Source organism: Nesoenas mayeri (genome assembly GCF_963082525.1).
Source record: "Nesoenas mayeri genome assembly, chromosome: Z".
Classification (NCBI taxonomy): domain Eukaryota; kingdom Metazoa; phylum Chordata; class Aves; order Columbiformes; family Columbidae; genus Nesoenas; species Nesoenas mayeri.
Genome location: NC_137542.1, coordinates 63,452,814 through 63,479,786, shown reverse-complemented (window position 1 = coordinate 63,479,786; position 26,973 = coordinate 63,452,814). Strand labels below are relative to the sequence as shown.

Here is a 26,973-nt window from a genome sequence, read left to right as displayed (position 1 = left end):
CAGCAGATTTTTCCCAGAGGACTGCCACCCATGGAGAGGACCAGCACTGGAGCAGGGGAAAAATTGTGAGGAGGAAGGAGTGACAGAGATGAAGCATTTTGGACTGTCTGCAATCCCCCATTCCTCACCCAGCACTGCGTGGGGTGAGCGAGCAGCAGGCAGAGAGGCCTGCATTGAAGGAGTGAAGTTGAGCTTAGGAAAGGGAGGAATAAAGCTGGTTTAGTACTTGTAATTTTGTTTCCAATGAACTAGATCTATTTTAAATTAGTGACAAGTTGGTTTTCCCCAAGTCAAGAACATTCTGCCACAACAAGAACCAGTAAGCAATCTCCTCACCTACAAGCTTTCTCATCTTATTTTTCCAAATAATCCTGCTGGAGGGGTGGTGAGCAGCTGGGTGGGCATTTGGCTGCTAGCCAAGACTAGCTCACTACAGCTCTGTATTAATTTATTCAACAAATCTCCTCGTCCAAAAGGATAGCAATTAAAGAAATACCAATTAAAAGTAATTATTTTGAAGCAGAATTACTTTACCATGAACGTGCTGTAAATCCCAGAAAATTTAACTGAAAAACGTGACTTTAAAAAATTTGCAAATCTACCAAAGCAGAACAACTTAAAATCTCCAAGTTTTTAGAAGCTTTTGCTATTTTAGTTTATCGAAAAAGAGTCCAAATAAGCCTGTGACCCCTGTTAAAATACACTTACTCATGCTGTATCAGTCACATGAGACCCAAAGTGAAATTTAAGTTTGAAGTTTTTAATCACTTGCAGCTAAAAAAGTGCTTTAAAGTCAGTCCACAGAAGAAGGAAAAAAGTGACAAATACCTAATCTAAACAAACTCAAATTCTATATTAACACATTATTCTGTATTAACATCTACTAACCTAGGGACAAGAAATATTCACTTCATCCATGCTCTAAGCAAAGTCTGATCAGCTAAAGCGAACTGTGTTTGCTCAGACTGGAGAGGGAAGGCTTTTGTGGGAGGACCTAATATTAGCCTTACAATAACTCCATGGAATTCAAAAAGAAACTGAGCCAGATTCTTCACAGAAGTCTACAGTAGAAGGACGAAAAACAATAGGCAGATACTGGAATAAGAGTTGCTCCAGCTAGATATAAGGAAGCATTTTCTCATTATAACAACAGCTGGGCAGCAGAACAGGCTGCCCAGAAAAGCTATGCAGGCTCCAGCCTCGGAGACTTAAAATCAGACTTGATAAAGCCCTAAACAACCCAGTCTGATGTCAAAATGTCCTTCCTCTAAGCAGGATTTTAGAGAGAGAGATCTCTTGAGGTCTATAGTCCAACCTGAGTTACCCAAAGATCCTATGAATAAGCTTCAAGTCTTGGATCCACTGCAATTCCTCCAGTAGTAGTTGGAGGAAGATGAATAGATGAAGGAGTAAGTAAGTGTTGACAGAAGTTGCAATACAGTTAGACAGGGCCAGGCCTTTGACATATGGACAAAGAAGATCCAGGAGACAGAAGCAAGGATTCAAACATGGATGTATTTTGTCTGAATGTGTTCATTCTTTGAATTGTGCACCACTAAAACATATGGAGTAAGATCTAAAGTGTGATACACATGACATGGAAACATGTTAAATGAAATACAAGAGACAACCGCTAGAGGACTACAAAGGGCACCAGAGAGTAATTTCAGGATTCTACAAATCAAAGCCTGAAGTACAACCCAGCCATGCCTCCAGCCCATCTTCTAAGACAAGACACTGCACTGGTTGAGTAGGCTTAGCATGAACCAAGAATGGCATTAGAATAACTGATATTCTAACACCACACACCTAAAAAAATTAACTAATTAGTATAAAACATTACTTAATCTCTCCAGTCTCCAGAAGGAGAGAGAGATAATTGTATCTTAAAGAGACACAAAGTTAGAACTGGTGGTTCTCCTCATTATTGTCACCATCTCTTACCACAATCAAAACATATCAGAGACTTGCACATAATTTTGCAAGCATGGATAATTAGGTCTTGTTTAGAAGACTGCAAGAAATACACTTATTACTATGAAATGCTGTCAGGTTCTCTATACATATAAAAACATAGGAATACTATCTGAACAAGGACTGGGAAAAGACTACGATGAATAATGTTACTATATCACCAGTCAGGATGAGACCAGCATTTTATAGGAGTAATAAGGAAAGCACCTAAAATTACTAAATGCTGTAAATGAAAAGAAAAGCAATAGCTGGAATAAAAAAATAAAAGCAATATCTGGAATAAAAAGTGTTAACAGCTCATCTGAAATTTCAATTTCAAGCTAAAGAATATTTTTTTCAACAAAAGTAGAAGAAAAATTATCTTACCTTATCTAGCCTTTTTTGCCAGCTTTCTTCACGTTTTACCATGAGTTCAATACAATGAGAGAGAGTGGCAAGGATTCCAGCAGTAGTTGCCTTGAAAGTTATAGCTTCTCCTTTGAAGTCTATGCCATTAATTCCTTTGGGTGTCACATGCGGAAACACTAAAAACAAACACGAATCATGCACTGATAGCTGCCTTTAACTCAAACAAGCATTTTATAAGTATATTACAACTGTTTGAAGCAAACAGACGGCCTACAAGCTTAGTTTAAAAATCAAAAAGTACTAATAATTCTCAGCTAACCACAGAATAAGAAAAGAGATTCAAAACAAGGAACACAATCCCTTCAGCATCATCTTGCTATACTGTATTTCAAGTCTGCTTGTAATGCTGTATTACTCTGCACTCTGCAAATCATGTGGGTGGAGGGAGTGGTAATACTTCGTAACAATAGCAGTTTGACAGCTTGAAGTTGGGCCTAATTAACACACAGCAACCCTAACACATCTGATACTGTACTAAAAAGGGAACAATTTCAAAATGCAATCGAACCCCAAAATGTAACATTGAAGGGTCCTTTACGCAGGTAATTATACATTTAAGCACCTCAACGTAAAAAGGTACGATATAAGAAAAAGGTATCAAATCTGTTGAATTATCTAAATCCTGTGGGGTTTGCAGTTCCAACTACTTCGTGCTGTCAACCAAGCCATCTGTTGCTAAGGCTATTTAAACAAGTCACTTAAAATGTGTGACAAAAAAAAGTGCCTATTATATGTCAAACTCATATGTAGGTTGACATAATAACAAATCAAACACTACACATTAATGTCAGAAAATATTAGAAAGCAGAAGGAACACCCATGTTAAAGCTGACTGAGCCCAGCAAGTTAAAGTAACTCCTGCTATGCCATGAGGCAAGCGAATGACTTATCACTCAGCTGGATATCGCTTCCCCCTCACCCCCCAAGTCTGCCAGTTTGTCAACATGCCACTGTTATGGTTTTAAAAGTACAAATAAATATTTGGCTAAGTTTATCCAATACCTCTCTGCAAGGGCAAAGCAGAGCTTTCAAGCAGCTCAGTTCTTGTAGGGAAGAGAAATGCAATTGCTGTTGGCTAATGGCAGAGCACAGTATCTGCACTTCAGGAACAGAAAGCAATTGTCTCATGGTCTTAAGCAATGGTTTTAGTCTCTGGAGGTTTTATACACCCTTCTTTCAGAAGGAATCAAACTATTTTTCAAACAGATGATTACAGAATACACAGTACTTCAAATACCTCAATAAGCATATGTACTATGGTAGAATACAGCTTATTTTTTGTTTCATGTTAATCAGGAATACTCCCTAAAAGCTAAAGATGATGGGGGGCTAGAGGAAAAAAAGGAAAATAAGAGAAGGAAAAATCTGTTTCAGAAAAAATAGTGAGCAGAGCGGCTCTCCATCCACAGCTGCAGAGAGAACACGGAGGAGGTTGAGACAGTGCTATAGGCTGGTAAGGAGGCGATGCAGTGGATTAACTGAGAATAATGAAAATCACACAACAAGAGCTCCACCCATAACACTTCACGACTGAAAAATACAGTTTATACTAATAATTTGTCCTGCTGGTGCAGACTCTGTTCACATGCAGGCTCACCAGTACAGCTATAATGCTTATAGATGTGATTTTTCTCTCTTAATTATGCAACATGCTAGATGTGCCGATGAAACTACCACTGGCTGCAACACTATAAAATCACAGCAAAAATCCCTACTGTAAATTTCAAGGGAGATATGGCAATGCAGCCTCATTTCCTGGAAAAATGCCAGCTTTTGCTCCTGGATATCTTTAGGTCTCACCAACAGCTCATGACCATACAGTTTCAATCATCATCTATTCTAAGTCAATCTTTAATGACTAGCCTCAAAGTAGCAGTGACACATGCAGAGGTGGCTTATCTCCTTTCACCCATTATAATTCTGGAAACAAAACAAAACCAAACCAAAACCTAAAACCCAATAAACTTCTTGCAGGAAGACACAAAACCTGTTTCTTTGAAGAGATGATCACTCAAGAGATTCCTTAATGATGGATGGGAGTATTTTGATTCACTCCTAATCACAGGAGACATGTGTCTTCCTGGAACACATCAGAACATGACCTCAAGCCCCGTCTCAGTAACAGTTGGGCTTCAGCAGATTAGAAGTATTTGTCAAGAGATTTTTTTTTTATTTGGAGAGCCTCAACGTAATATTACTTTTTAACATTCTTCAATGTCACCTGCAAGACCGAGTTTTTCAAAACAAAGTCTCGCATCAGGAGATCTATACAGTTCAAGGTAAAGGCTAATAGGAAGTGTTCTTACCATTGCCACTGCTTTTCTAATTTGGTGATCAAACTACATGCAGCCAACTGGAAAAAGCAGCAGTATGATTTTTCTCCTACTTTAACTTCAATCTCAACAACTTCCAAGTGGTTCCATTTTAATTATACTTTCTTTCAAGCATTTTGCTTTATTTCTGATTTGTTTTATCTAGCCTTTCATATAAAGGATTCTTCATATCATGCGTTAGCCTTCAATAGCTCTTTAGTCCTTCCCTCCTACATCTCCATGTTTGTTAGGATAGGTCAGTTTTCCCTTCTTGTTCCCCTGACTGTGTTTGTAACGCTTTCCCAGATATTCCAAACATCCGTGTTTGATCAATTATCTTTTCCAGTGAAACAGAAAATTATTTTAAAGACAGTAAGTAAAAAGAAGTGCTTTTACCTTTTCCATTTTATACCACCATAACTTATGTCACTAAATTAATTATAAGTGAAAAAGACATGTTCAGGTGCATGACCCACTTATTGGCACCTATTGTTGTTGATTTTCTGTGGATGGCAGAAAAATCAATACCAGGTTTCCTCTAAGAACAACCCCATTATTTCAGCAATACATTGGTGAATATTCTTCCTCCATTCAAAGCACAAAAATCCAGCATAAATGCCACCATTCTTTACACCAAATTTATCTCCTTCAGCCTCTGTACCATTTCCATCTTTATAGTTCCAGTACAAAACCGCATTTTGTCTTCAAGAGTAGGTTTCACCTGCTTTTCCTATTCTTACATAATTTAAATCCAAATATTATCATTTTCCTGAGCAGATGGATGGGAAGACTTCCTGATCGAGATTCTACATCCTTTGAATATAAGATCCCAATGGGTAAACATGCATCAGCTAGACTCCTCGTTTTATACAAATGATCATTGTTTCAGTTAACAGACTTTTCAATGGAAAAGTGTTCAGTACATTCAAAAAGCTTTATAATACTCTTCCTAGCTTTTCAGTGATCCTAGAGAACACAGAAAAGAAAAAGCCTCCCTATCCAAAATGACGTCTTCGAAGCAGTACACAAATCTCTACAGCCGTGTTATAGCTTTCTCCTCCCACCCAGGGAAGGTGCAGAAGGGAACAAATTTCAAGAGACAATGTGAATATGGTCCCTTAAGTCAGTCTTAAATCTGATGATCTGAGCATTAAATTGGTGCACGGGTGGTCTGATCAGGAGGCTCAAACACTCCTTTTCCTAGCAGGCTAAAGAGATTGAACCCATGCTTCTCACTTCCTGGAGTGCTAACTCTAGAATAGCCCCAGAATAAACTGGCAACCACTTATCAACTATAGTTAAAAAGATTGTTCCAGTACTTCCAGGACTGTACAGAGACTTATAGAGGCACAGAATCACAGAACCAATTAGTTTGGAAAAGACCTTTTAAGATCACCAAGTCCAAACATAAACCTAAGGCTGCCAAGTCCACCACTACACCATATTTCTAAGAACCTCATCCATACATCTTTTAAACACCTCCAGGGATGGCGACTCAAACATCTGCCTGGGCAGCCTGTTCCAGCCTTTGACAACTCCTTCTGTGAAGAAATTTTTCCAGTCTCCTCCCCTGGTTCAACTTGAGGCCCTTTCCTCTCATCCTGTCACTCTTGTACTTGGGAAAAGAGACCAGCACCCACCTTGCCACAATCTCCTTATGGAATCTGAAATTTAAGAAACCAAAGAATCTTAACAGCTGCTCTGAGGCTAAGCTTTAGAAAAGGGTAAAGCTGAAGATAAATCTCTTATCAGTTGGTCTGAGTAGCTTTCTGCCCAATGCACGGGTATGGCTGTCTCAACCTGAGACATCTACTTCCCCCACTGCATCACTTAGTATTCCACTTTAGGTCACAGACTCCAGTTTTTCTAATCAAGCTCTGCATCACTTCACTACTAAATATTTAATGGATTTAGCCCTTAGAAATCAAACTGAGGCATAGAAAAACTAAAATGGAGATAAAGCTTTTCATAGAAATAATTGATCAAGAGTAAATTTAATGGATTCAGGAACCATAACTGGAATTAAAAGTTCTGCAAAAAGCAAGGGGCTGCAGAAAGCATTTTCTGTAGTGAGTTACAGCAAGTGAGTTATATACAGGTACCCACAATACATGGCGATTTCTTAGCATTAAGTTCTCAAAGACTTGATACAGAACATTTTACAAGAAGAATAAGGTTATCAAATTTCTGTTAAACAGGTGATCAAAAAATGCAGACACTTTGCATTTAAGTATTCTATAGACTTTCCCAATGACATTCCCCATATCGTATGTGTGTATATATATATATATATATATAGCAGATAGATCAGAAGATGGTAGATATGTAGAAATGTTCTAAAGGTAAATTAAGCTGAAACTCCTACATGATCCTACAAAAATTAAGTTTGACAAAGACATCTCTTTCAAAATGAATCATGCAATAAAATTAAATTCTCACTTAACATTTTTTTAAAAAGGCTTTTTCAGTTTTCTGAAATTTGTTGTGACTTAACAGTCCTCAAAAAAAATGTACACTTCTGTATTGACAGTAGGGTTAGTGGAACTTTGCACTTGCTTATAGGTGAGCATTGCAAGCTTGCTTAGCTTTGGTGATAAGAAGCAAGAAAGATTTATTCAAAACTTCAAGTTATACACCACTTAACCTTTGAAATCAGCATTACAATTAATCCTCAGTAGAGCCAGCACTTTTATATAATGGAAAAAAAAAATCTCCTCATATAATTAATTCTGGAAGCATGCTGAAAGCTCCTTCCATTTCCCTTCCACCTTCCTCCTAACAGCTTTGGCTATAATCTAGAAAGAGTACTCAAATCCAGCAAGGAAAGATGTAACACATTGGGACAACAGCCAACTAAAAAGAAAACAGGAGACACAGAAAAGGCTTATTTTGCCCATTATGTTTTCCAGGTCCTTGATGAAAGTCTTCATATTTTTAAAAACACTTTTGGCGAGTACTTTGGGGGATTCCATCAGATTTGAAACCAGCCGTAGTGCAACTTCAAAGTTTTGTGAATCAAAGTCTGAGAAATACCTTATGACCAACTGAACTGTCAAGATGTAGAGAATGTAAATACTAAAATACTTCAGTCAGGAAACAAGAGAAAGTTTAAGAAGAATGCAAATAGATCTTAAATGCATGCACAACTTCTGCCAGGCAAGAAGTACCAGATTTCTAGAACAGAAAGACTGGCACGAGCTCTTCACATTTACTGCATGGATGCAGTGCGTATAATAACTAGATCATTTAAGATAAGAATAAAGATCAGAATTCTGTTCATCATAACAATGGAAAAGACACTTTAAAAAAGTGTTAAAATTATGATGAGTAAGAATCAGTAACAGTGTTCACTTAACCATTACATAGCCATAGAACCTGGAAAAACTATACTGGAACATACCTCATGGGAAAAGTATCATGCTCCACCACACTCCTAAAGCAGGTACCACTTGCAAGAGAAACTGCAATTACCCCTTAGAAATCTCAGTTCCCAATAACTGAATGATGCAGTTGTTTCAACAGAATTTTGCAGTGAAGACTGCTTCAGACACATATTAGGAAATTCCAGCTTGACAAGCTTGCATTAATATTTGTATGAATTGAGAACAACTTAGAGAATCATGAAAAGCAGATACACACTTACATTTTTCCTTGTTGCTGTTACTGTTATGTAAAAAATCCCCATCCGAACGCATTGTAGGGAAATCATCTTCATCATCTTCTACCACTAAATTTGAGAGAGACTGTGTTATGGGCATGAGAAAGCTTTTCCAATTCTTCAGTGTGCAAGAAAGAATTAAGAGCATCTTCATAGCTAAGCAGCATTTAAATATTTTTCCTATAACAGTTATGGACTCCACCCGCTTTTCTTTTTTGACCCAAGGCTGCTATCAACGTTACTGTCAGAAACCATCAGGAGACTAGTATCTGCTCAGTGTTGAAGTTTAGATCTCGATTCTGTGGTAAGAACAACATTATTTTGGTATTATAACTGGATAAGCAGGGAGTCACAATTCAGCAACTACCTAGTCTTCTACTCTAGGAAGTTTGCAAAGAAGTGGAATTGCACATACCTATTGTTTTCCTACTCCCAAAAATTTCAGGCTGCCAGAACAAACCCAGGGATGAATATACACATGCCTCAGGAGACTGCATGGATATGACAACAGTCCATGCTCTGAGAACAGCAACTCAGAGATATGCAGATATCCACACCTGTGTCTATCCGGGCCTCAAGTGTGCACTCGGTGCTCTAGTTCCAGCCAATACTTCTCAGAAGCATTCATTATGGCAGCAGTTCTGGCTTTTTTAAAGAATGCATTGTTTCCATCAGAACCAGTGTCTTATTGGTTTTTCAAAATAAAGGTAAGAGAGCAATAAACTTGAATTAATCTTAAGAGGGTAAACAATTATTGTTCTATAACATCAAATGCTTAAAAGAGCATTTTCTTTCATACAAATGACAGCTACAGGTAATTTTAACTTAGGCAGATTTTTATGGGAATCTAACTTCTGCAGTGAAAATAGTTAATACGGTTCATGCAGAAATATCTATGATTGATCCCTATACTGAAGAGTAAATTTAACATGTATATTTTATTTATACAGTATCAAATGCTCTAGTAACTATTTCAAGGGCTATGACTCTGCAAAAAGCTAAACTCCATGGAGAGAAATGTTATCAGTTACAGTTTTACCTTTATCCCTCTGGAGTTCATCTTTGGAAACTGCATCTGCACAGGCATCAAAGTATTTTTGTAAAGTATCCACTTGTCTACACAAGATGTCTCTAAAGGTTTCCATTTCTGCAAGCTTCTCACGTAAGCTATGGCCCTTCTGAAAATACAAGAGAAAAAGGCATGAAACGCTTCTATATACTCAGCAACAGTTCAATGCATTAATAAAAAAAAATCTTGATTACCACAGGTAGAAAAACAAATTAAAGTATACTAACAACATTTTAGATATCAGCAGCTATGAAATACTAATGTTAGAAGAAGGTAAGAAACTGTACACAAGTGTTTCACTATTCATTTTGTCCACTGGTCTCAATTTTCCCTCCTGACTGTTTCTGCTACTTGAGGGCATCCAACAAAAGCTTACTAAAAATACAATCTTGCATGCTACCAACTATGCCTATTTGCCTGAAAACAGTCAGCTCTAGTTTAAGATTATTGTTCCAATCTTTACTCACTTTCCTCGTGTTGCTCCCCTTCTGCTCTCCCACAAGTACAGCCCATTCAAGTTCATAAATTAAGTACTTACATGCATGAGACAAGGAAAGCCATAATTTATCAATCAGAATTAATCAAATATATTAAGTCACAGAATCAGCATTCCTTTTCATTTAAAGGCTCTGATTTTCTGAAGAGTAAACTAGGAAAGGCTAATAAATGCTGCCACAGGCTTGATGTTCTTCCCACTGGAAGGTGACAGCATAGTTTAAAAGGGGCAACTGTACAGAGGCACAAGAGAGCTTCTTGTATAATCCATTCAACATACGATGAATTTCTAACACTTATATTTTTGTACTTTTTCTGTCATTGCATGAATAAGCCTTCACGTAAGTTATTTATTTTCCAGTTGTGTGTGTTATTTGCACATCAATACTAAGAAAATTTTATTCACCAACCTTGAATGAAGAGGTGGATGTCGCAGAGTATCCACTTGCTCCAGAAACAAGAGACACCATGGAGCCATGGCGTCGCAAACTTGATTCTGATCCATAGCCAGATTCAGTCTGAAAAACAAACCACACACAAAACTAGAGTGCTGAGGCTTTTAACAAAAAAGGAAAAATGTAAGCAAGATTAATGTAATTTCATCTGAAACCAGTCCATTTTTTTCTTGTTGAGAAGCGGCAGGGGCTTAACTCAAATCATCCCTGCATACTTAGGATGTTGATGCTTGATCTGTAAAGTTACTATGCATCTATTTTTGTTATCATAATGATCTGTAAAAAATAAGTTATCTACAACCTACTATGTGCCCCCAAAAGAACAGGGAAGCATATATTTAAGGGTTCAAAAAAGGGACTATGTTTCATTATTTTGGTTTATGTAATCCCTACTGAACAATTTTCATACAGCATCCAAAAACATACAGTATTCTAAAACTAATCAGAGCATAACGTGGTTCAGTTCAAAGACAATCAGCCTCAGTCAATCCTTCCAGTCATTCAAATAGTGCCACTTTATATTTAAAAACAACAAAACAGATCACAGAAAGGCAGTTACTGCCTTTTTTCCCCCTTGTTCCAGGTTTATTTAGCAAAATTCTTTATACTAGACTGAATTCGTATTTTACAAAGAACAGACGTCTACACAAGATGAGATACTGAAATGAAGAAGACAACCATAACAGCAACTTATTAAATAATGACAAAAAAATCTCTTGGTTAAAGTAACATTAAAAAGATCAAAAAATATCAAGTTTGACGAATTTTCTCACAAATCAAACAGAAGCAGATACTGAGGAACTGAAAGAAAAATATTTCCGTAAAGGTTCATGTAAATGGCCTATGCATGGCAAAGGAGTAGAAAAACCCTGAAAAAGAATGTAAGAAATAAACAGATGGTTCAAAGTAATATTAGAAATAATGTTAATAGATGAGTTGATCAAGTAGACAGTAACAACATAGTGAAGGACTTTTGACAGAAATAAGAAATTCTGCAGTAGCACAGAAATTCAGATGGGGTAGGGAGAATGGGAGACAAGATTAATTATATAAAATAAACAAGAAGCAAAGATGAAATTCTTGTTGTCGTACTTATGGAAAAAACTGAAACTGCATAGGCTTTGGAAGGCAGGAGAGTGCTGATAAATTAGGGTGCAAATGAACTTAAAGAGTATTAAAAGCAAGGAGAAAGGACAAAAAGTTGTTTAAATGTTGGTTAAAACAGTAGAATGTGGACAACAGCACAATGTGCTGGACATATATTTATGCTTGGGTTACAAAGAAGCAGTGACAGAGAAACATGCTTTTAGAGAAATGAAGATATTACTAAAGGGAAAAATGTGACTCCCAGAGCTGTCAACATAATTCCTAAATGAACATGACTGAATGAGATTATCCACCGAAACCAAGCCATAAGGAGTCCATTTGAAGAATTAGATGGAAGACAAGAAAGTACTGAGGAAACAGAAGATAAACAGGATGAGTATCATACGTAGAAGTATAAAAAGTCAAAGCACAGTTGAAAACTAAATATGTCCAAGAAATGCATGTGTAATTAGAAAAAGGTACTCCAAAAATCTTGCTGGAAGAAGGCCAAGTAGCTTAAAAAGAAAGGGGGCATGTGTAAATCATACTATAAGGATGTATTACTAATTTAGTAATTTCTGCTATAAATCATGCATTTACAACTATTTTATACTGAGCATGAGTCCTAGAAAAATAGCTATGTAAATGCAGCAACCAAAGCACTAAAAGCTTGTGGTTGGTGTTTTATTGTGGTGGTAGTGTGGTAGGGTTTTGTTTGTTTGTCTTTGTGGGGTTTGTTTGTTTAAGAATTAGTCCTACTGTTTCTTTTAAAGCTTGGCTTTAAAATATCTTTTGGAATAGTATTTTTAATGAAAACATTCGTAATGGATCCAAGAGGCTTTTTTTTAGAATATCGGTTCAAGTGTTTAGTAGTATACCTGGCTTTGGTAACATATTTGGGACATGGGACCACATTTTGAATTGCCATGCAATTTAGTGCAAAGATTATACTTTAATCCACTGGTTTGTAATTTTAGGTTTAACAAACATCAAATAACGAAGATTTGATTAGTTTTTTTTTCAAATAAGTAAGGGCTTTCGGCTGTTTTTATGGACTTTACATCCTCCAAAGTCTTGACAAGTAAAACTAAAGTAGGCAAGGAAATAAAAGGATTTTTAAAAGGACAAGTAAAAAGTTGTGGGTGTACAATTATTTTATTTCAAGAGTGTTTAATTCGCATAAGCCTCAAAAGAACATTTTGTAAGTCACGCAACACTTTGAAGAATGAAACATTTATTTTAAGATCCCCCTAAATCCAAATCTAAAACCACTTCACTGTTCCACTTAGAACTTCAGTGTTTAATCAGATGCTACAAATATTAAGATGACTCTGAATGTGCTTTTACTACAGTCAGTTGGACAGTAAGAACTCATACTATTTTCTTTGTAAGTTGTACACACTAGAAAGAAGGTAAAATGTCATTTCAATGGGTATGACTTAATGAATAGATCAATTAAAAAAATCTAGCTAAGATATCTGTTGCATTGATGTCAGAGCATTTTACCTAAGGAGAGCAAATGTCTTCTGACTGCTTTTTCCTTTAAGTGAGAAAGACAGACCTACGCAAAATCTGGGTTTAAGCTCAGTAAGTGAAATTTCCACATTTCTCTATCTGAAGACTTAATCAAACTCATATCTTAATAGCACTACTCTAGAACTTACAAGAATAACTGTAATCTTAGAAGTAGAAAATATGGTGATGTATACTCTACATTTGAATTAATTTTCTTCTACTACTACCCATAGAGCTAATGCTCAGTTAATTTAGTTCACAAAATAAAAGCTGAGGGTGAAAGGAAGAAAAATTTCTTTCCATATGAATACATAAGCTTGATTTTTTTAAGGTACCTTTTCAGCAGTATATTTGACTGTCATTTATGCTTGTGATTAATAATTCCACTAAACAGTTTATCCATGCTTCAGAATTATAAACAAGGCAGCATATACAGCTTTCAATTGTATATAGCTATCAACTTGTAAACCCTACAAATAAAAAGATGCTGCATAAAAAGCATTTTGGCTGTTTTTAACTCTTTGCAACCAAGAAGCAAATTTAGCAAATGGAACAGCAGACCAAACTGCAGACAACATGAATTCAAAGCATGTGCATTTACAGATTATGTTGACAAAACTCAGATAACTATGTTTCAATAGCTAATGGAAAAAAGTGAAAATTACATCAAGAACACTTATTTGTCAGAAAAAAAAAAGAAAATAAGTATTCCTTTGTAACTGATGCAGAGACAAGCCATCCAGCTCACAGCAGACACATGCAAGCAGCTTAACACAGAAAATGAAAGCATGCATCATGCAAAGCCCCACCATTCTACTACCGCAACACCTAAACGAGAGCAGGTCACTGGCGCATTTATGTCTTGCAAAGCAGATCATCATTAGCTATTCACTTCAGAAATAATTACATCAAGAGGAATGATGACACAAGCTTCTTCTGTTTACACAACTGTTAATTTCCAAAGATAAAAATTGAAAAAGCACGTAAAGTCCACATGATAGAAGCTAACAGTCTCTGCAAGAAAATAAAAGAACTTGAAGAAGTTGTATCAATTCATACCATCAAGCACTAATGCCAAATTATCATGCTTAGTATATAGATGCGGTTCTTTAAAATTCCATGCATTCATCATAGCTTCAAAGCTGCATTAAAATTGGCATTTGTTAGTACATTGCAACACCTTCAGCTTTCTAAGGCGGTGCACAAAATCCATTAATCCTTTCGTTATGACAGACGAGAGAAAAGAGGCACATGATCCAAAGCTTCATGTGATTCTTTACTGGAGCAGGTGTTGGTAACAGCAACAAGGCAGTACGTCAGAAAAGCCGCTTTCAGTAAAATAGTTAAGCATTTGCAGAATCACACTGCAGACCTCCACTACATCTCACACTGATCTGCTAGTTAAGGATCTCCTGAAGTGGGTCAATAATACTCCTGAGTAAAGCACAGACTCATGGGAAAGCTTCCCCACTTAAAAAAAAAAAATCAAATAAAGCTAATTATTCTCCCATGTCTTCAAAGAATAATTCTGATTATGTATCAGTTCAGCGCCTGTCAAACACTTCAGTATATGTTTGCCCACCAAGGCAGATATTTTCAGTTAGCACTATAAATTCTTTATTATTTTACATAACACAAGCAGCAGGCAGCTCCTCCCTCCACGGCATATGGCTCACCCTAGGAGGTGATGAAATAGACTTCAGGATACAGTGACTCTAATCATGTTCTCTGCAGTATTTGTGAAAAATCCAACTAAAACATCCGAGAGATCAAACCACGATATCTTATGAAAAACAAGAATGTAGAAAAAAAAGCAAAAACGTGAAACGAAAGAGCAAGAAGGTACTATTATATGAAAGACTTGGTGAAGACTAATTAGACAAGCTCTGTAGAATCCCTATGTTCCAAGGGCAATTTTCAGATGTGCTGCAAATGCTTTAACATGTACTCAAAGACAGAAGGGTTACCACTAGGGTGAGCCAAGGAAGGGCTACCTAGGAATGGCTGCAGACAGTACGAACACTACAGACACTACAAGTAGGGCATTTGGAGATGCATTTCTGAGGTTTTAAGTTAAAGAAACAATGAAGGTGTGTATGTAGGTCTCATTTTTCAATTGTTCAATAGCTGCTGACAATGGAAATTTAAGGTTTCAACAATAAAGTAATTATTAGAGGCAAGGCAGAGATAGGAAAGCCACAGTCCAGGTCACAGCAGCTGGATGATGATTCCTCTGCCTACAGCCCTCACAAGCACAGTGCAGGAGACTACTTAGAAAGCAAAAAAGCTTCTAACATGACCTTCTTTTGGAACTGCAAAAAGGTAAAGAAACATAGGCACTTTTCCACCAACAGCGATAAGTGTTGCCATTCCATAGAAAATAGGCATACTACATGCACAGGAGGAAAAAAACCCAGGAATTCTGAGTTTAAAAATAAGTATAATAAGATAACTGAAAAAACAAACTATAGCAGTATAGCCCTAGGATCACTCTAACTGCTACACTCGCTTGTCCAATCCAAGTGACAATTACATTTTGGGTCTTTACTTCCAAACTCCATATAGTTTTGTTAAGTCACCATGTACTGCTTGCAGACAGTAAGCCACTTTAACAGCTGCGTGAACTAGAGTAGCACACAAACTGGTAAGACCTGGAACCACATACTGCTTTCTGAAGAAAGGGAAAGGGTCAAGAAGCAGTATCAACACAAATCATTGCAGAGAGAATGCAGGCTGACAAAGAGGCAACTAAAGGCAAATGACTAGTCTTTGATCATCTTTATCCATGTAGTTCACACCCGTGTTTAATTACATGGATGTGTACTGTTTTTCTATGAATCCATTTAACTGTTAACATACACAGGAAAACTATCCACCAAATACTATCCAACATCTTTAAATGCTAAGACTACACAAAAGCTGAATAGGGAGAGGCAAGTGCTTCAAAAGCAGAATGAAGAACAGCCAGAATGCTGAGCAAGACAACACTCAAGAGCACTCAGCGATGCTGCGCGACACAACACCTTTACAGCACTGCTCCTCAGGCTTCAGAGCCGCTGTATGAAAGCATGACTTTACAGAATAAAACTCTTCCCTGAGCAAAAGTACTAAAACCTAAGCTGACAATAGTGGCATACCTCTGTATATTGACTCATCAATAAAACTAAAGCAGCTTGTACTACTGGGCCATGAAGCTATAGCAAGACTGTCTGCTTCTGCTACATCTGTCCCTCCTATGAATCTGGACTGTCAGAAGAGGGAGGGACAAGTAAGATCTGTAGAACTACACAGGGACTAGAAATCTCCACCCTAATAGCAGACACTGTCAGGAAAATCACTGATGGGCTGGCCTCAGCTCCAAATGCACTGAAGTAAATGTTCTTATTTGTTTTAATGCTTCGAAAGCTAGAGGGAATACTGATCATTTAAAAGTTTTTTAAAGTTTTAAAGAATGAGTTAAATCAAATACATACTGCTTTATCTTGGTTTAAGGACAGCCATTGCACAAATATGCCTTTAAAAATAAGAACAGTTCTGATCCTAACAGAAAACACCCATCATATTGTTCTTTTTAAGAGTTATACAAAGTTACTCAAGTTAAATTCCATTTAATACTTAAATATTATTACATCATCATTATGTATAAAACTCAGAAGGTTGTGTTGCCAGGGATGATGCACAAGTGCTGGCAGGCAGTCAAGCCAGGGCATGGCAGGGAATCCTGCAGCAAGAGCCCAAGAGCTGGCCTCTGAGCACGCTGTGCAAGAGGCGCCCGTGATGGGGAGGGAAAGCCCATGTCTGGATGGGACAGGTTGTGCAGGAATAACCCGTCTCATACCAACAGCCATGGGGCTGAAGTACACACTGCATTCAGACATTTAGGCAATATCTTTCTTATCCTTCAAAGTGGCAACGAACTAATGGTTACCTCTTACTCCACTTTCATTTATTTATTTAACCTATTTAAGGTAGTGCAGCATTACATTAATACCACCTCTGTGAAGAAGTGGAAAAACACATTCACAATCAGCATTAAGCTGAAGGAGACTGTGCTAAAGACCATAATCAGATTTCAAAGGAGAGACCAGCATTAAAGAGCAAAGGTGGTTGGTTTTTTTTTCATACCTACAGAAATTTACTTGTTGCAAGCCCATGCCAGTTTTGGTCCTGGAATTGAGAAGTCTACATCTGCTTGTTCAGAAGAAAAAATTTTATTTCAGGAAATTCTAGAATTCAAAGTATAGGTGCAGACAAGGTTCTTACTTGCACAGGAAGAAATGGACTATAAAAAGCTTTAGAGCAACACAGAACAAATCCATCACCAGGCTTATCAATATGCAGAAAAACTATCACAGAAAGTGTTTCTGCAAACACCACAAACTCTTGTTCACCTAGTGCAGTTAACAGTTATCTTGTCACTTCCACACATGGAAGAGATTTTTTTTCCCTCTGCTCAATCTTCAGACATTCACCTAGCCATCAGAACAGAAATATCTATTAAATGTCCAGCACACTGCAGAGTACGAAATAGGTTGCAAGCACTGGAGAATGACAAAAGCTAGAACTGTAAAAGACAGAAAAGTCCATATTATGTTTGACAGAGGATTTAAGAAAAAATGATCTTACACCCAAAGGAAAACTACAAAAACACACTCAGTTTAAACTTCAATCTTACAAGAATAATTTGGGTAAAGGCGGGGAAAAAGAGAAGTTTAGTTTCAACACAGCATTTCTTTTGCAACACAACTCTTATCGAATCTAGGACGTTCTTCTTGACTTTTAAAATCTATTCGCTATTCTTCTTATTTCCTTCTTGCTGTAGCCCTTGTTTTATCAGGTTTCAAAACCCACTTCCATCAAAGCCAAAGGAGGCTCACTGCACCCATTACACAGTTTAACAAAATATATTATATGAAATAAGGGACTCCCCAGGAAATTAATTTTTTTTGTCATATTCCTGCTATAGCTTCAGATTCCTGAAGTTGTCCAGGTTTGAAACTTCATAAAAACAGTCCTTGTATTTGTGTAAAAATTACGTTTGTTTGGAAATGAAGCCCAGTCTGGTTTAAAAGCTCTTCATGCACACAGAATCCTGCTATCAATAGAAGCCTTACACTCATTACAAACATACACCAGTCTGACAGCTATACTGGTTTGACTGAAAATGGGTTAATATTCTTCATGCAGTTAAACACATTTCTTTTCCATAGCTAGCATGCTCATTATTTGGACTTTAGTTTGAGAACAAGAGATAACACTCCTGCACAGAACTAATGTTTTTAACTGCTCTGGTCTGAGAGACAAGGACATTCTGAGTGTTCTGCCCACAGGTGTGAAACAGTGAGGAAAATGGGGCAGGGATGAGTCAGAGCTTGACTGACATCCAGACTGATCAGTGAGAGTATTCCATCCCATTAGTGTCATGCTCCAGATTTAAGAGTCGGGCTTTCCAGTTTTGCTCTTGTGCTATCTCTTGCTCTGCTTCTGCTCTCTCACTCCCTGGGGCGTAGCCAGGGGAGTTTCAGTCAGGAGCTTTAGTTCGACCTTTTGCCATTTTGCAGATGTTTCTGGACTTTTCTGCATTTTTCCTTTTCTTTTTTCTATCTCTGGGATGAGCTTTAAGACCAGGTGTGGCTTGCTGGGACTGGCTGCTCAGTTGCAGATGTAGTTAGTTTGGAATTGTCTTGAGTACATTTTATTTCTTACATATATATAAACACATATATACGTATATACACACACACATACATTTACTAGTAGTGTATTAGTATTTTATTTTATTAAACTGCGTTTATCTCAATCCAAGTTTCTCCCTGCCCTTTTGATTCTTTCCCCTGTTGGAGGGGGTGGGGGGAAAGGGTGAGCGAAGAGCTGTTATGGTTGTACGCTAGCTCGGCTTAAACCACAACAGCAACATAAAGATTCCATATCTTAAGCTCAATATAATTGGGTAGTAATTCTGTTCAAAGAGGGGTGCATGTATGTGTGCATGCACACATATGTGGGTGTTTATGTTTTGTTTGTTTTGGTTTTTTTAACAAAATATTAACACACTACTTAGACAGTATCAATTATGACGTGCAAGATCTTGAGTCTAACACCTGATACACAGGGGATGTACTAACACTTCTAAAAAGTTAAATAAAAACATGAATTGGTTAAAAAAAACTAGCACTACCCGATCACATACTTCTCATGGTAGTCTGTGGGTCAAGAGCAAGCCTAACATGATAAAAAAACCAAAGTGCTGAAGTGATAAATTATCATAAACACTTCAACTGTTTATACGTAAGACCTAGTCCCAGAAACAGATAGGCAAAGATATGCATATAGTGCAGCTACCACCTCAAAAAACTTCAGAAGCAAATATAGGTTATGCTAAGAGCTCTGTATTTCTGAGTTTCAAGTAAAGAACACATTCGGATATCTAAAGAATAAAAATTCAGATAATTTTCAAAACTTGTTGAATCACCAAACAGAAGCAGAGAGTATGTTCTCCCATCAAAGTAACCACATTCTAACAGGTCAGGACTGGGAAAATTAAGTTTCTATACACCTCTATGTTACTTCTCTGTTAGTTTATTTATGGAGAAGCATTTGAAAAGACACCAGTTCATGTATTTAACCTCCCCAAGTCAATATCCTGTGTGACCACTAGAGGGAAATCGCAAAAAGGAAACAGACACGTCGAGAGGTTACTATTGGTCAAAGCCCAACAGTAACCCTTATCCTGTTTCTGCTTCAGTCTCTGCGAGTACAAGCCTCCTTTCCTCGGCAGACAATTAAAAACAGAGCAGTTTTACCTTTAGCCTTTATAATTACATTTGAGACACATTGCTAAGTGAGGATAAAGTTTTGTGCACAGTATACAAGAAGCAACAATGACATCTATTGCTGAAAGTAAGTCAGTGAATTATAAGTTTTAATAGAGATTAGTGAAATTATTCAGAAGTTGCACCTCTCACCCAGTTCAAAACCGTGAAAAACAAACGGCTGATTTCCAATTAACACTGTCTAAAGTCATTAGCAGCAAATTTAACACTCTGAAAAATGTTTAGGCACAAATTTCATCGAACTTCATCTAACATGAAGTAGTTCGGCTCAATATAATTTAGCTTTAAAAAGAGATGCTTAATATGTGACATATAAAAAACTGGGCACCACTGTCTCAAGTACCACATCCGAGAAGAAGAGTTTTCTTCAAATTCAGCTGCTCTGCCATTAGTCTGCAGCTGTCAAACATAGAGCACATTGTGAAGAGGAGTTTTAAATACCAGCCAGAGGAACAGGTACAGGATTTCTCCATACATACTGTCTGCATTAAGTAGTTCTCACCAAACTAGTTTTCCCTGTATGCATATGCACTTTGAGAAGCATCAGAAGAAACCAAGTTCCAGTTAAACCCTTCCAAACCCACAAAGTGATACAGTAGCAATACAGACACATTTAATTTGAAATAAACTCACTAGTTATTAATGGAGTAGATAACTTAAGCAGGCTTACTTAGGAGTCTGTAGAACTGTTTTATGCAAGGTAACTTCCAGAAAGCTCATTTTTAATTAAAATGTTGTCTGGCATTACACACAATATCAGTAAACCTACCAGGAAAAAATACTAAATTCAACTTAATTTGCCAATACAAAAACACACCCCACACTATTATTAGTCATTCACACCAAAAGCAGCGACTGTGTTTATTTTATGAAAGCAAACACCCACTGTGCAAGACAATAGGAAAAACAACTTCAAGCACAGCACAGGTCTCTACAATAAGGTGACCTACCCTGCCCTTGAAGGAAAACAGCTCAAAAAAGGCTGCTTCTAGTGTACCAGAAGAAAGCAAACGTAAAGCGTTATCATCAGTTTTAGACAAGACTGTAATACTGTTGGCCATCATTAAGCTGTATGTTAAGCTGTGGGTCACCTTTTTGTTCTTATTGCTTTCCAGAGGGGTTAGAAAAAAAATGTATGAACAAGACAAAGGATGCCAGTGTAGTGCTGAACATGAACACAAAAAACTCCCTGCAATAAGAATCAGCTAGAAAATAGTGTACTACTGATAAAACAAGCACTTTAGTAGCCTATTCTGACTTAATCTTCTAATAACTAACTGTCTCATTTTATAAGATGCTGCTACAAATGAGGCTGGCAGAAAACCTTTCCAACTGGTTGATACACAAGTTTTGGTTCTAATTGCAGCCTCAGGTCACACACTGCAGACTTCCTTTTCATATGATCAAGCCCAAACACATAGTGGAGCATGGTTTTACTCCAGGGTGCATCACCTGTCTACTCACATGGATACTCCAAGGAGAGAGGCTATGTGTGACTGGTACTGCCACCTGAACAGTCTCGCTCTACTAAAGACATGCATCTAGCAGCTATGATGGACTGTTTTTAAGAACTAAAACATAAACCAGCCTGGTAAGTCTCTGAAGATCAATTAGATACACTTACACAAACCTCTAGTCCTATGTGTTGCTTGATTAGGTAATTGGAAATACAGTCTAAACAGGTGATGTTGCTTATATTTGCACTTTCTTTTTACATTTCAAAGTGACAGGTTTAGGGAACAGATTTCCTAAAATCTACTTATTAATACCATGAAACATATTTTCTGCTTAACCTTGTTTAGCATATTTGGGGGCAGGTAGAAAGAAGAATGAAAGTAAGTAGAAGCTGCACCTTCAAACAGTGCAAGAATAAAGCAAAATGTCAAGGAAACTGAGTTTAAATCCATCTTTCATTTACAAAGTCTGAAAACTAGCAAATTGAGGCAATAAAATTTCATTTTGTTAAAAAAGGATCATTTCAAGACAGGACTGAGGAATCCTTGTGCTGTAAAGTAGGTAATAGTATGAAGAAGGAAGAATTGAACTGCTATACAAGAAATGTGATTTTATCATAGAATCACAATGATGAGGTTGCAAGATATCTCTAGTATCCCCTCCTGCTCAGAGCCCATCCAGTTAGATACCCAGGCCTCCACCCCATTAGAAAGTATTCTTCAGAAAATTATTTTCAAAGCTGAAGTGATTGTTATGTAACATAACTGGAACACAGGCAAAGAAATATTGGGCTGGTCAAAGTGAAAGAATCTGCATTGTTTGCAATGAATTAGGCGTGTTGGGCTGGAACGGACTGAAAGCTTCAGCCCAGCTTTAAACAGTCTGAACTGTAACTACTTATTAATAAAGTTGCAACTCAGAGCTGCTGATCAAAAACAGGCTCAAGAGTGGCAAAAGACAAAGAACTATTTTTTCTTTCCTGAAAGGGAAGTTTCAACAGTTTGGAAGTGACAGCATTTAGGTTTGCTGCAGCATTCGCTTGTGTAGTCAGCTGAAACTGCTGATTCACTGGCTTTGCCCTAAAGCCTTCTTCCAGGAAATCTACAGTTTCCAGCAATAAGTGCACTTAGCATATTTAGTAACATTAAATGACAAGCAATATTGTATGTATTAAAGAGTTCCTGCTGATAAGAGTGCTAAAATAATGGAATGTGTAAGACATACCCAAGCCTAGTTTTCCTCCTTGAAAGAGCATGTTTGGTTTGATTTTAAAGAAAGAAGCTTTTGTTATTTCCAGTAAATGACTAATAACTTGAGCAATTCATCTAATCTTCCCCTGAAAGCACAGCTTCTCCACAACATCTAAAAGTTTCACTACCAGCATTACAATGTTCATCAGGGCAAGGAGTTCTTGTGAGCTGAGCAGCCTCAGCTGTATTTGCTTGCTTAAAACGGAAGTTTTTGAGTAATACACAAACCCCCACAACTTATTTCAGATTACTGGGGGGGAAGAAAGATGGACATCTCTCTCTTTATCTCCCCCCAACATTTCCTGATGCCTGTGTTCATACTAATCAACATACAACATTTAAATACTAGGAGTTAAATAGTAAATCTTTCTTTTCCCCCTGCCAGTTAAAATAGTTATGCCCAACACACCAGAATTTTGATTCCTCTGCACTAAGTTCATTTAGCTAGATGAAACTAAGGTGATAGCAAATGCATCTTTTCAAGTGTTATCTGTTTACAGGGAGAAACGAAGATCTTTTTGTTGTCCTGCAGTGGAAATTATATTAGAAGAATTACCTTAACAGCAATAACAGCAAGCAGACCCTGAATTAAAAAAGCAGGACATACCCCAAGTCTTTTTGTTGTGTTTTTAAAAGAATCCCCCTAGCTCTTCAGAGTCATATTAGCTCCTACAGCTATTCTCTTTTTCAGTATGGGCACTGGGTGGTGGTGTGAGTCTGTGTGTCTGTCTCTCCAAAAAGAACCAAAAAGTTAACTCTGTTGAATGTTCCTGAATATGCATCATTGCTACTTGTGCACCCCACCCATGTGGCTGAACAGCATAAACTCCCTATGGCTAGGGTGTAACTGTGGTCTCCTAATATCAACTCAAATGAATGTCACTGTAACGAAAGCTCACTAAGAAAAACCACCCCTTACAAAGTCTTTTTAGAAAGAAAAAAGACTGCATTTGGTAGACGGAGGCAAATAGAGTATTCAAGATTTTTCTATTGAACTGTTAATGCATAGTAGTGTTTGAGCTGATGAGTAATAATTTTGAGTAAACAGCATGCAGAGCTATCTGGTAAGTGTCAACTTTTAACTGTTTAACCACTCACAACTTTGCCAATTACTTATCTTTGGCAACTGATCACAAAACCCAAGGGAATGGCAAGAAGATGTGCCAGGGGAGTTTTAGGTTGGACATTAGGAAAAGGTTTTTCCCCCAGAGGGTGCTGGAGCACTGGAACAGCCTGCCCAGGGAGGTGTCACAGCCCCAAGCCTGACAGTGTTCAAGAAGAGACCAGACAACACCCTCAGACACATGGTATGAACTGTGGAGCCATCACACGCAGCGACGGGAGTTGGACTTGATGATCCTTGCAGGTCTCTTCCAACTCAGGACATTCTATGACTACATTTCAGCTTTTTAACTTCTGTTCTTGATATCAAGAGCTTACCCTGATTTGAAGAGGCTTGTACCACCACAGTCAGGCTTGATACAAATGTCTCTCAAGGAACAATATTGTTTTTAGGGAGACCATGCAAAAACATGCTGCACTCTTGTCATGGAGAGCTCAACTCCTAGAACAACCCCACGTCATTCTGCCAGTTACAAACACTGACATTCCCCTTATTTCTATTAAGTGAAAGTATATGCTATCAAAATGTTGTTTTCACAACGTTTCACAACGTTAATTACTAACACCTTTGAGTTTACTACTAGAATCCCACTTGTTTATAGAAGTGAGACTGGTTATTTACTGCACAGCCAGCTGCATGTTGAGTCTGGTAACTTAGTTCAGTCACCTCAAGACCCAGCATTAGACTTGGCACCGAGTTTACTTTAGCCACGGACACCACCACCCCCATTAAACAGCATTCCAAAAATATTGACTGACATACTTTTAACAGCTCAGCCATAGGGTCACAAGCCTTTCATCTGATACTCAGTTTGCACTTCTCAGTGTTTTCTTTCACGTGGTATTGCACTCACAAGGCAATGCTCTGCTCATTTCCATTTTGGCCTGTAATTTTCAGACATTCTTTAAATATATCAGAACACCCTGGTTCACTGGCTATACATTGATCAAAAAGTCTTCAGTCAATTAATGTATTTAACTAATTTAAGGGAAAGATAGGAGTAAACCATCTCAACTAAGTTCACTATCTTTTGGGGGCAGGGGTTTGAGAGAAGAAGAGTTCAAAATCTCTACTAAGATTATGAAGACTACCTGTTAATTCTCTGACTAGATAGAGGAGAAAACTTTTTAATTAGGAACTCATGGCAGACAGCGATCACAGCTTTCATGGATGCAAAGATTTAAGATACCTTAAGTGCATATACATATACAGCTTCAGACTGAGATACGCAGTTCTCAACAGAATAACAAGCAAGCTCAGCTATCAAGCAAGATACTGCTAAACAATCTAGCCTTTCATCACCCAAAAAAGTCTCCATATTTTAGAAGGTACTAGAAGCAGCACAATCACTTAAGAAACTGAACCCAACCCAAGCAGCACAAAAAAAATACCAGCATACTCATGTATGCTGGTGAAAAAAATGAAGTTCAAGGTTTACTTGGTTGTAAGAAATACTGTACTGCAAAACTACAGGACAGGTAACAAGCTGCAGATCACTTTAGAGATCAATTAGATTTAGTGGTTCTCAAGCTGAATCAGTCAAAAAAAAAAAAAAAAGAAAAAAGAAAAAAATCATGGTGTTGCAAAACAGGGTAGTCTACAAGACCAACAAAATAATCCTGTCATCCTGTGTTCTATACAACATCTGTAGGATCCTCAGTAGGAATACTGAGTCCAATTTGACTGCCATATCTCAAAGAAAGATGAAGACTGAGTTTGGAACTGAGCCATAAAACATATTAAAGTGTTGTAAAATCTGTCCACGTGAGCAACAATCAAAAACTGGGGAGTTGTTCTAACAGAAAAAGAAAACTCTGAAGTGTTGCAAAGATGAAGGGCATAATAATATCTTCAGACTGACTGTAAGACTACTCTTTAAAGGAAAATTCAGATTTGATGAGAACAGCAATAAGAAACCATTTAAACAGCAGAAACAGGCTAAAATGATTCTATGAGCCCTCACTGTTACAACACCTACCAGTCTAACATATAATCAAACATGGCATCTAATGTGGATGTATTTAGTTCATATTAGTGGAAGAATTAGGATGAGCTTTATGACTTTTGCTTCAGGAAGGCCCTTCAGTTTATTTCTCCTCTGATACGTGTACTAGTCAGATGCCACTGAAGTACAAAAAAGCTAGTATTCACAGTTCAAGGACCAATGAATTCTAAAAGCTAGACAAGGTGCTTGGACTTGAGGCACAGCTACATCATTCTCCTGGGTATTTCCCCTTTAATCTAAGATTCAGGCAAAAACCCAAAATAAATAGGCTTGTTACTGCAGAGCTCAGAAGTCTATACTTGGACCTGTTTTCTTGTTTAGTTATCTGGGATTATTTTTGGAAACTCTTCAAATTAATATTTGACATAAAATGTGAATACAAAAGAACTTTGGATACATATTTTATGTCAACATACAACAGTGTCGGAATAGCAACAAGAGCTAAGTTTCTGCATAAGCCTGAGCAACAGTACTTGGTTTACTAGTTTCAAGCTAGTAGACCATGTTTTTGCAACACATTTAAGCATATGTCTCCGCAAGTCATCAGAAACTTGCATACACATCTAAGTCTGTTAAACAGGTAACAACCTTTTGCAGCTTAACACATACCTGAATGCTGTTCTGTAGCCCCTTCTCAGGCAAGCTGCGCTGCTGCTGCTGCAAGTCAGTGACTTGCAACACCTCAGTGAGAGTGGGGCACTAGTTTCTGAAGCAATATGTCAACCCTTGTGTTTTTACTGTTTCAGAAAACTCCCATCAAGCATAGCTAAATTTAACAAACTATATATGCTTCAAGTGACCAGTGAAAGATTACTTATAGATTATCAATGCACAAGTATTTTAGGAATATTTTACTCCTATGACCAGGTGGTTATTCTTTTATTTGTAAGTCAGACTCTTTTATCATCAGAAATGCTCTAACAGAAAAACAGCTGTTGCGCAAACTGGGAAACAAGTAACCACACCAACAATCAGTTGGTAAACCTGGGTATTTTAAGCATGCAAAGCAAACAAACTGCATTCTAGCAGCACTGGAAGGCATCACAATCTACATAATTTAGCTGGCTTTTTCTTCCATATCAACATTCACTTTCTTTCACAGGTACAGTTATTTTAAAGCCTCTTTAAACAACCAGCCTTTTGTACTGGCATGCAAAATCCAGTTCACTCCAGTATCTTGCATACTGTATGAATATGTGCTGTATTAGTACTCGTCATTAAAGTCATCACGGAAACTAATAGGGTATTCTATACAACCCAAAGTGTTGGTATCAAACAGACAAATTTAGATTTTGTTGATGTGCTGCAGAGCATCAGACAACAGAAAACAAATCA

General features: G+C 37.4%; 1 protein-coding gene across 5 annotated transcripts in view; it reads right to left on the bottom strand.

Annotated features, from left to right (window-relative positions):
- CERT1 (ceramide transporter 1) overlaps positions 1–26,973 on the bottom strand; it is an 80,991-nt gene that overhangs the window by 18,616 nt on the left and 35,402 nt on the right. For all 5 annotated transcript variants that reach the window (XR_013923551.1, XM_080363106.1, XM_080363107.1 and 2 more), the window contains exons 4-7: positions 10,327–10,434; positions 9,392–9,530; positions 8,338–8,421; positions 2,341–2,498 (exon numbers count right to left, since the gene is read on the bottom strand). Coding sequence is in view for 4 of the 5 variants with exons in the window: in XM_080363106.1 (XP_080219232.1) it covers positions 2,341–2,498; positions 8,338–8,421; positions 9,392–9,530; positions 10,327–10,434 (489 nt within the window). In the remaining variant the exon portion in view is untranslated. The remainder of the gene's footprint in view (positions 1–2,340; positions 2,499–8,337; positions 8,422–9,391; positions 9,531–10,326; positions 10,435–26,973) is intronic.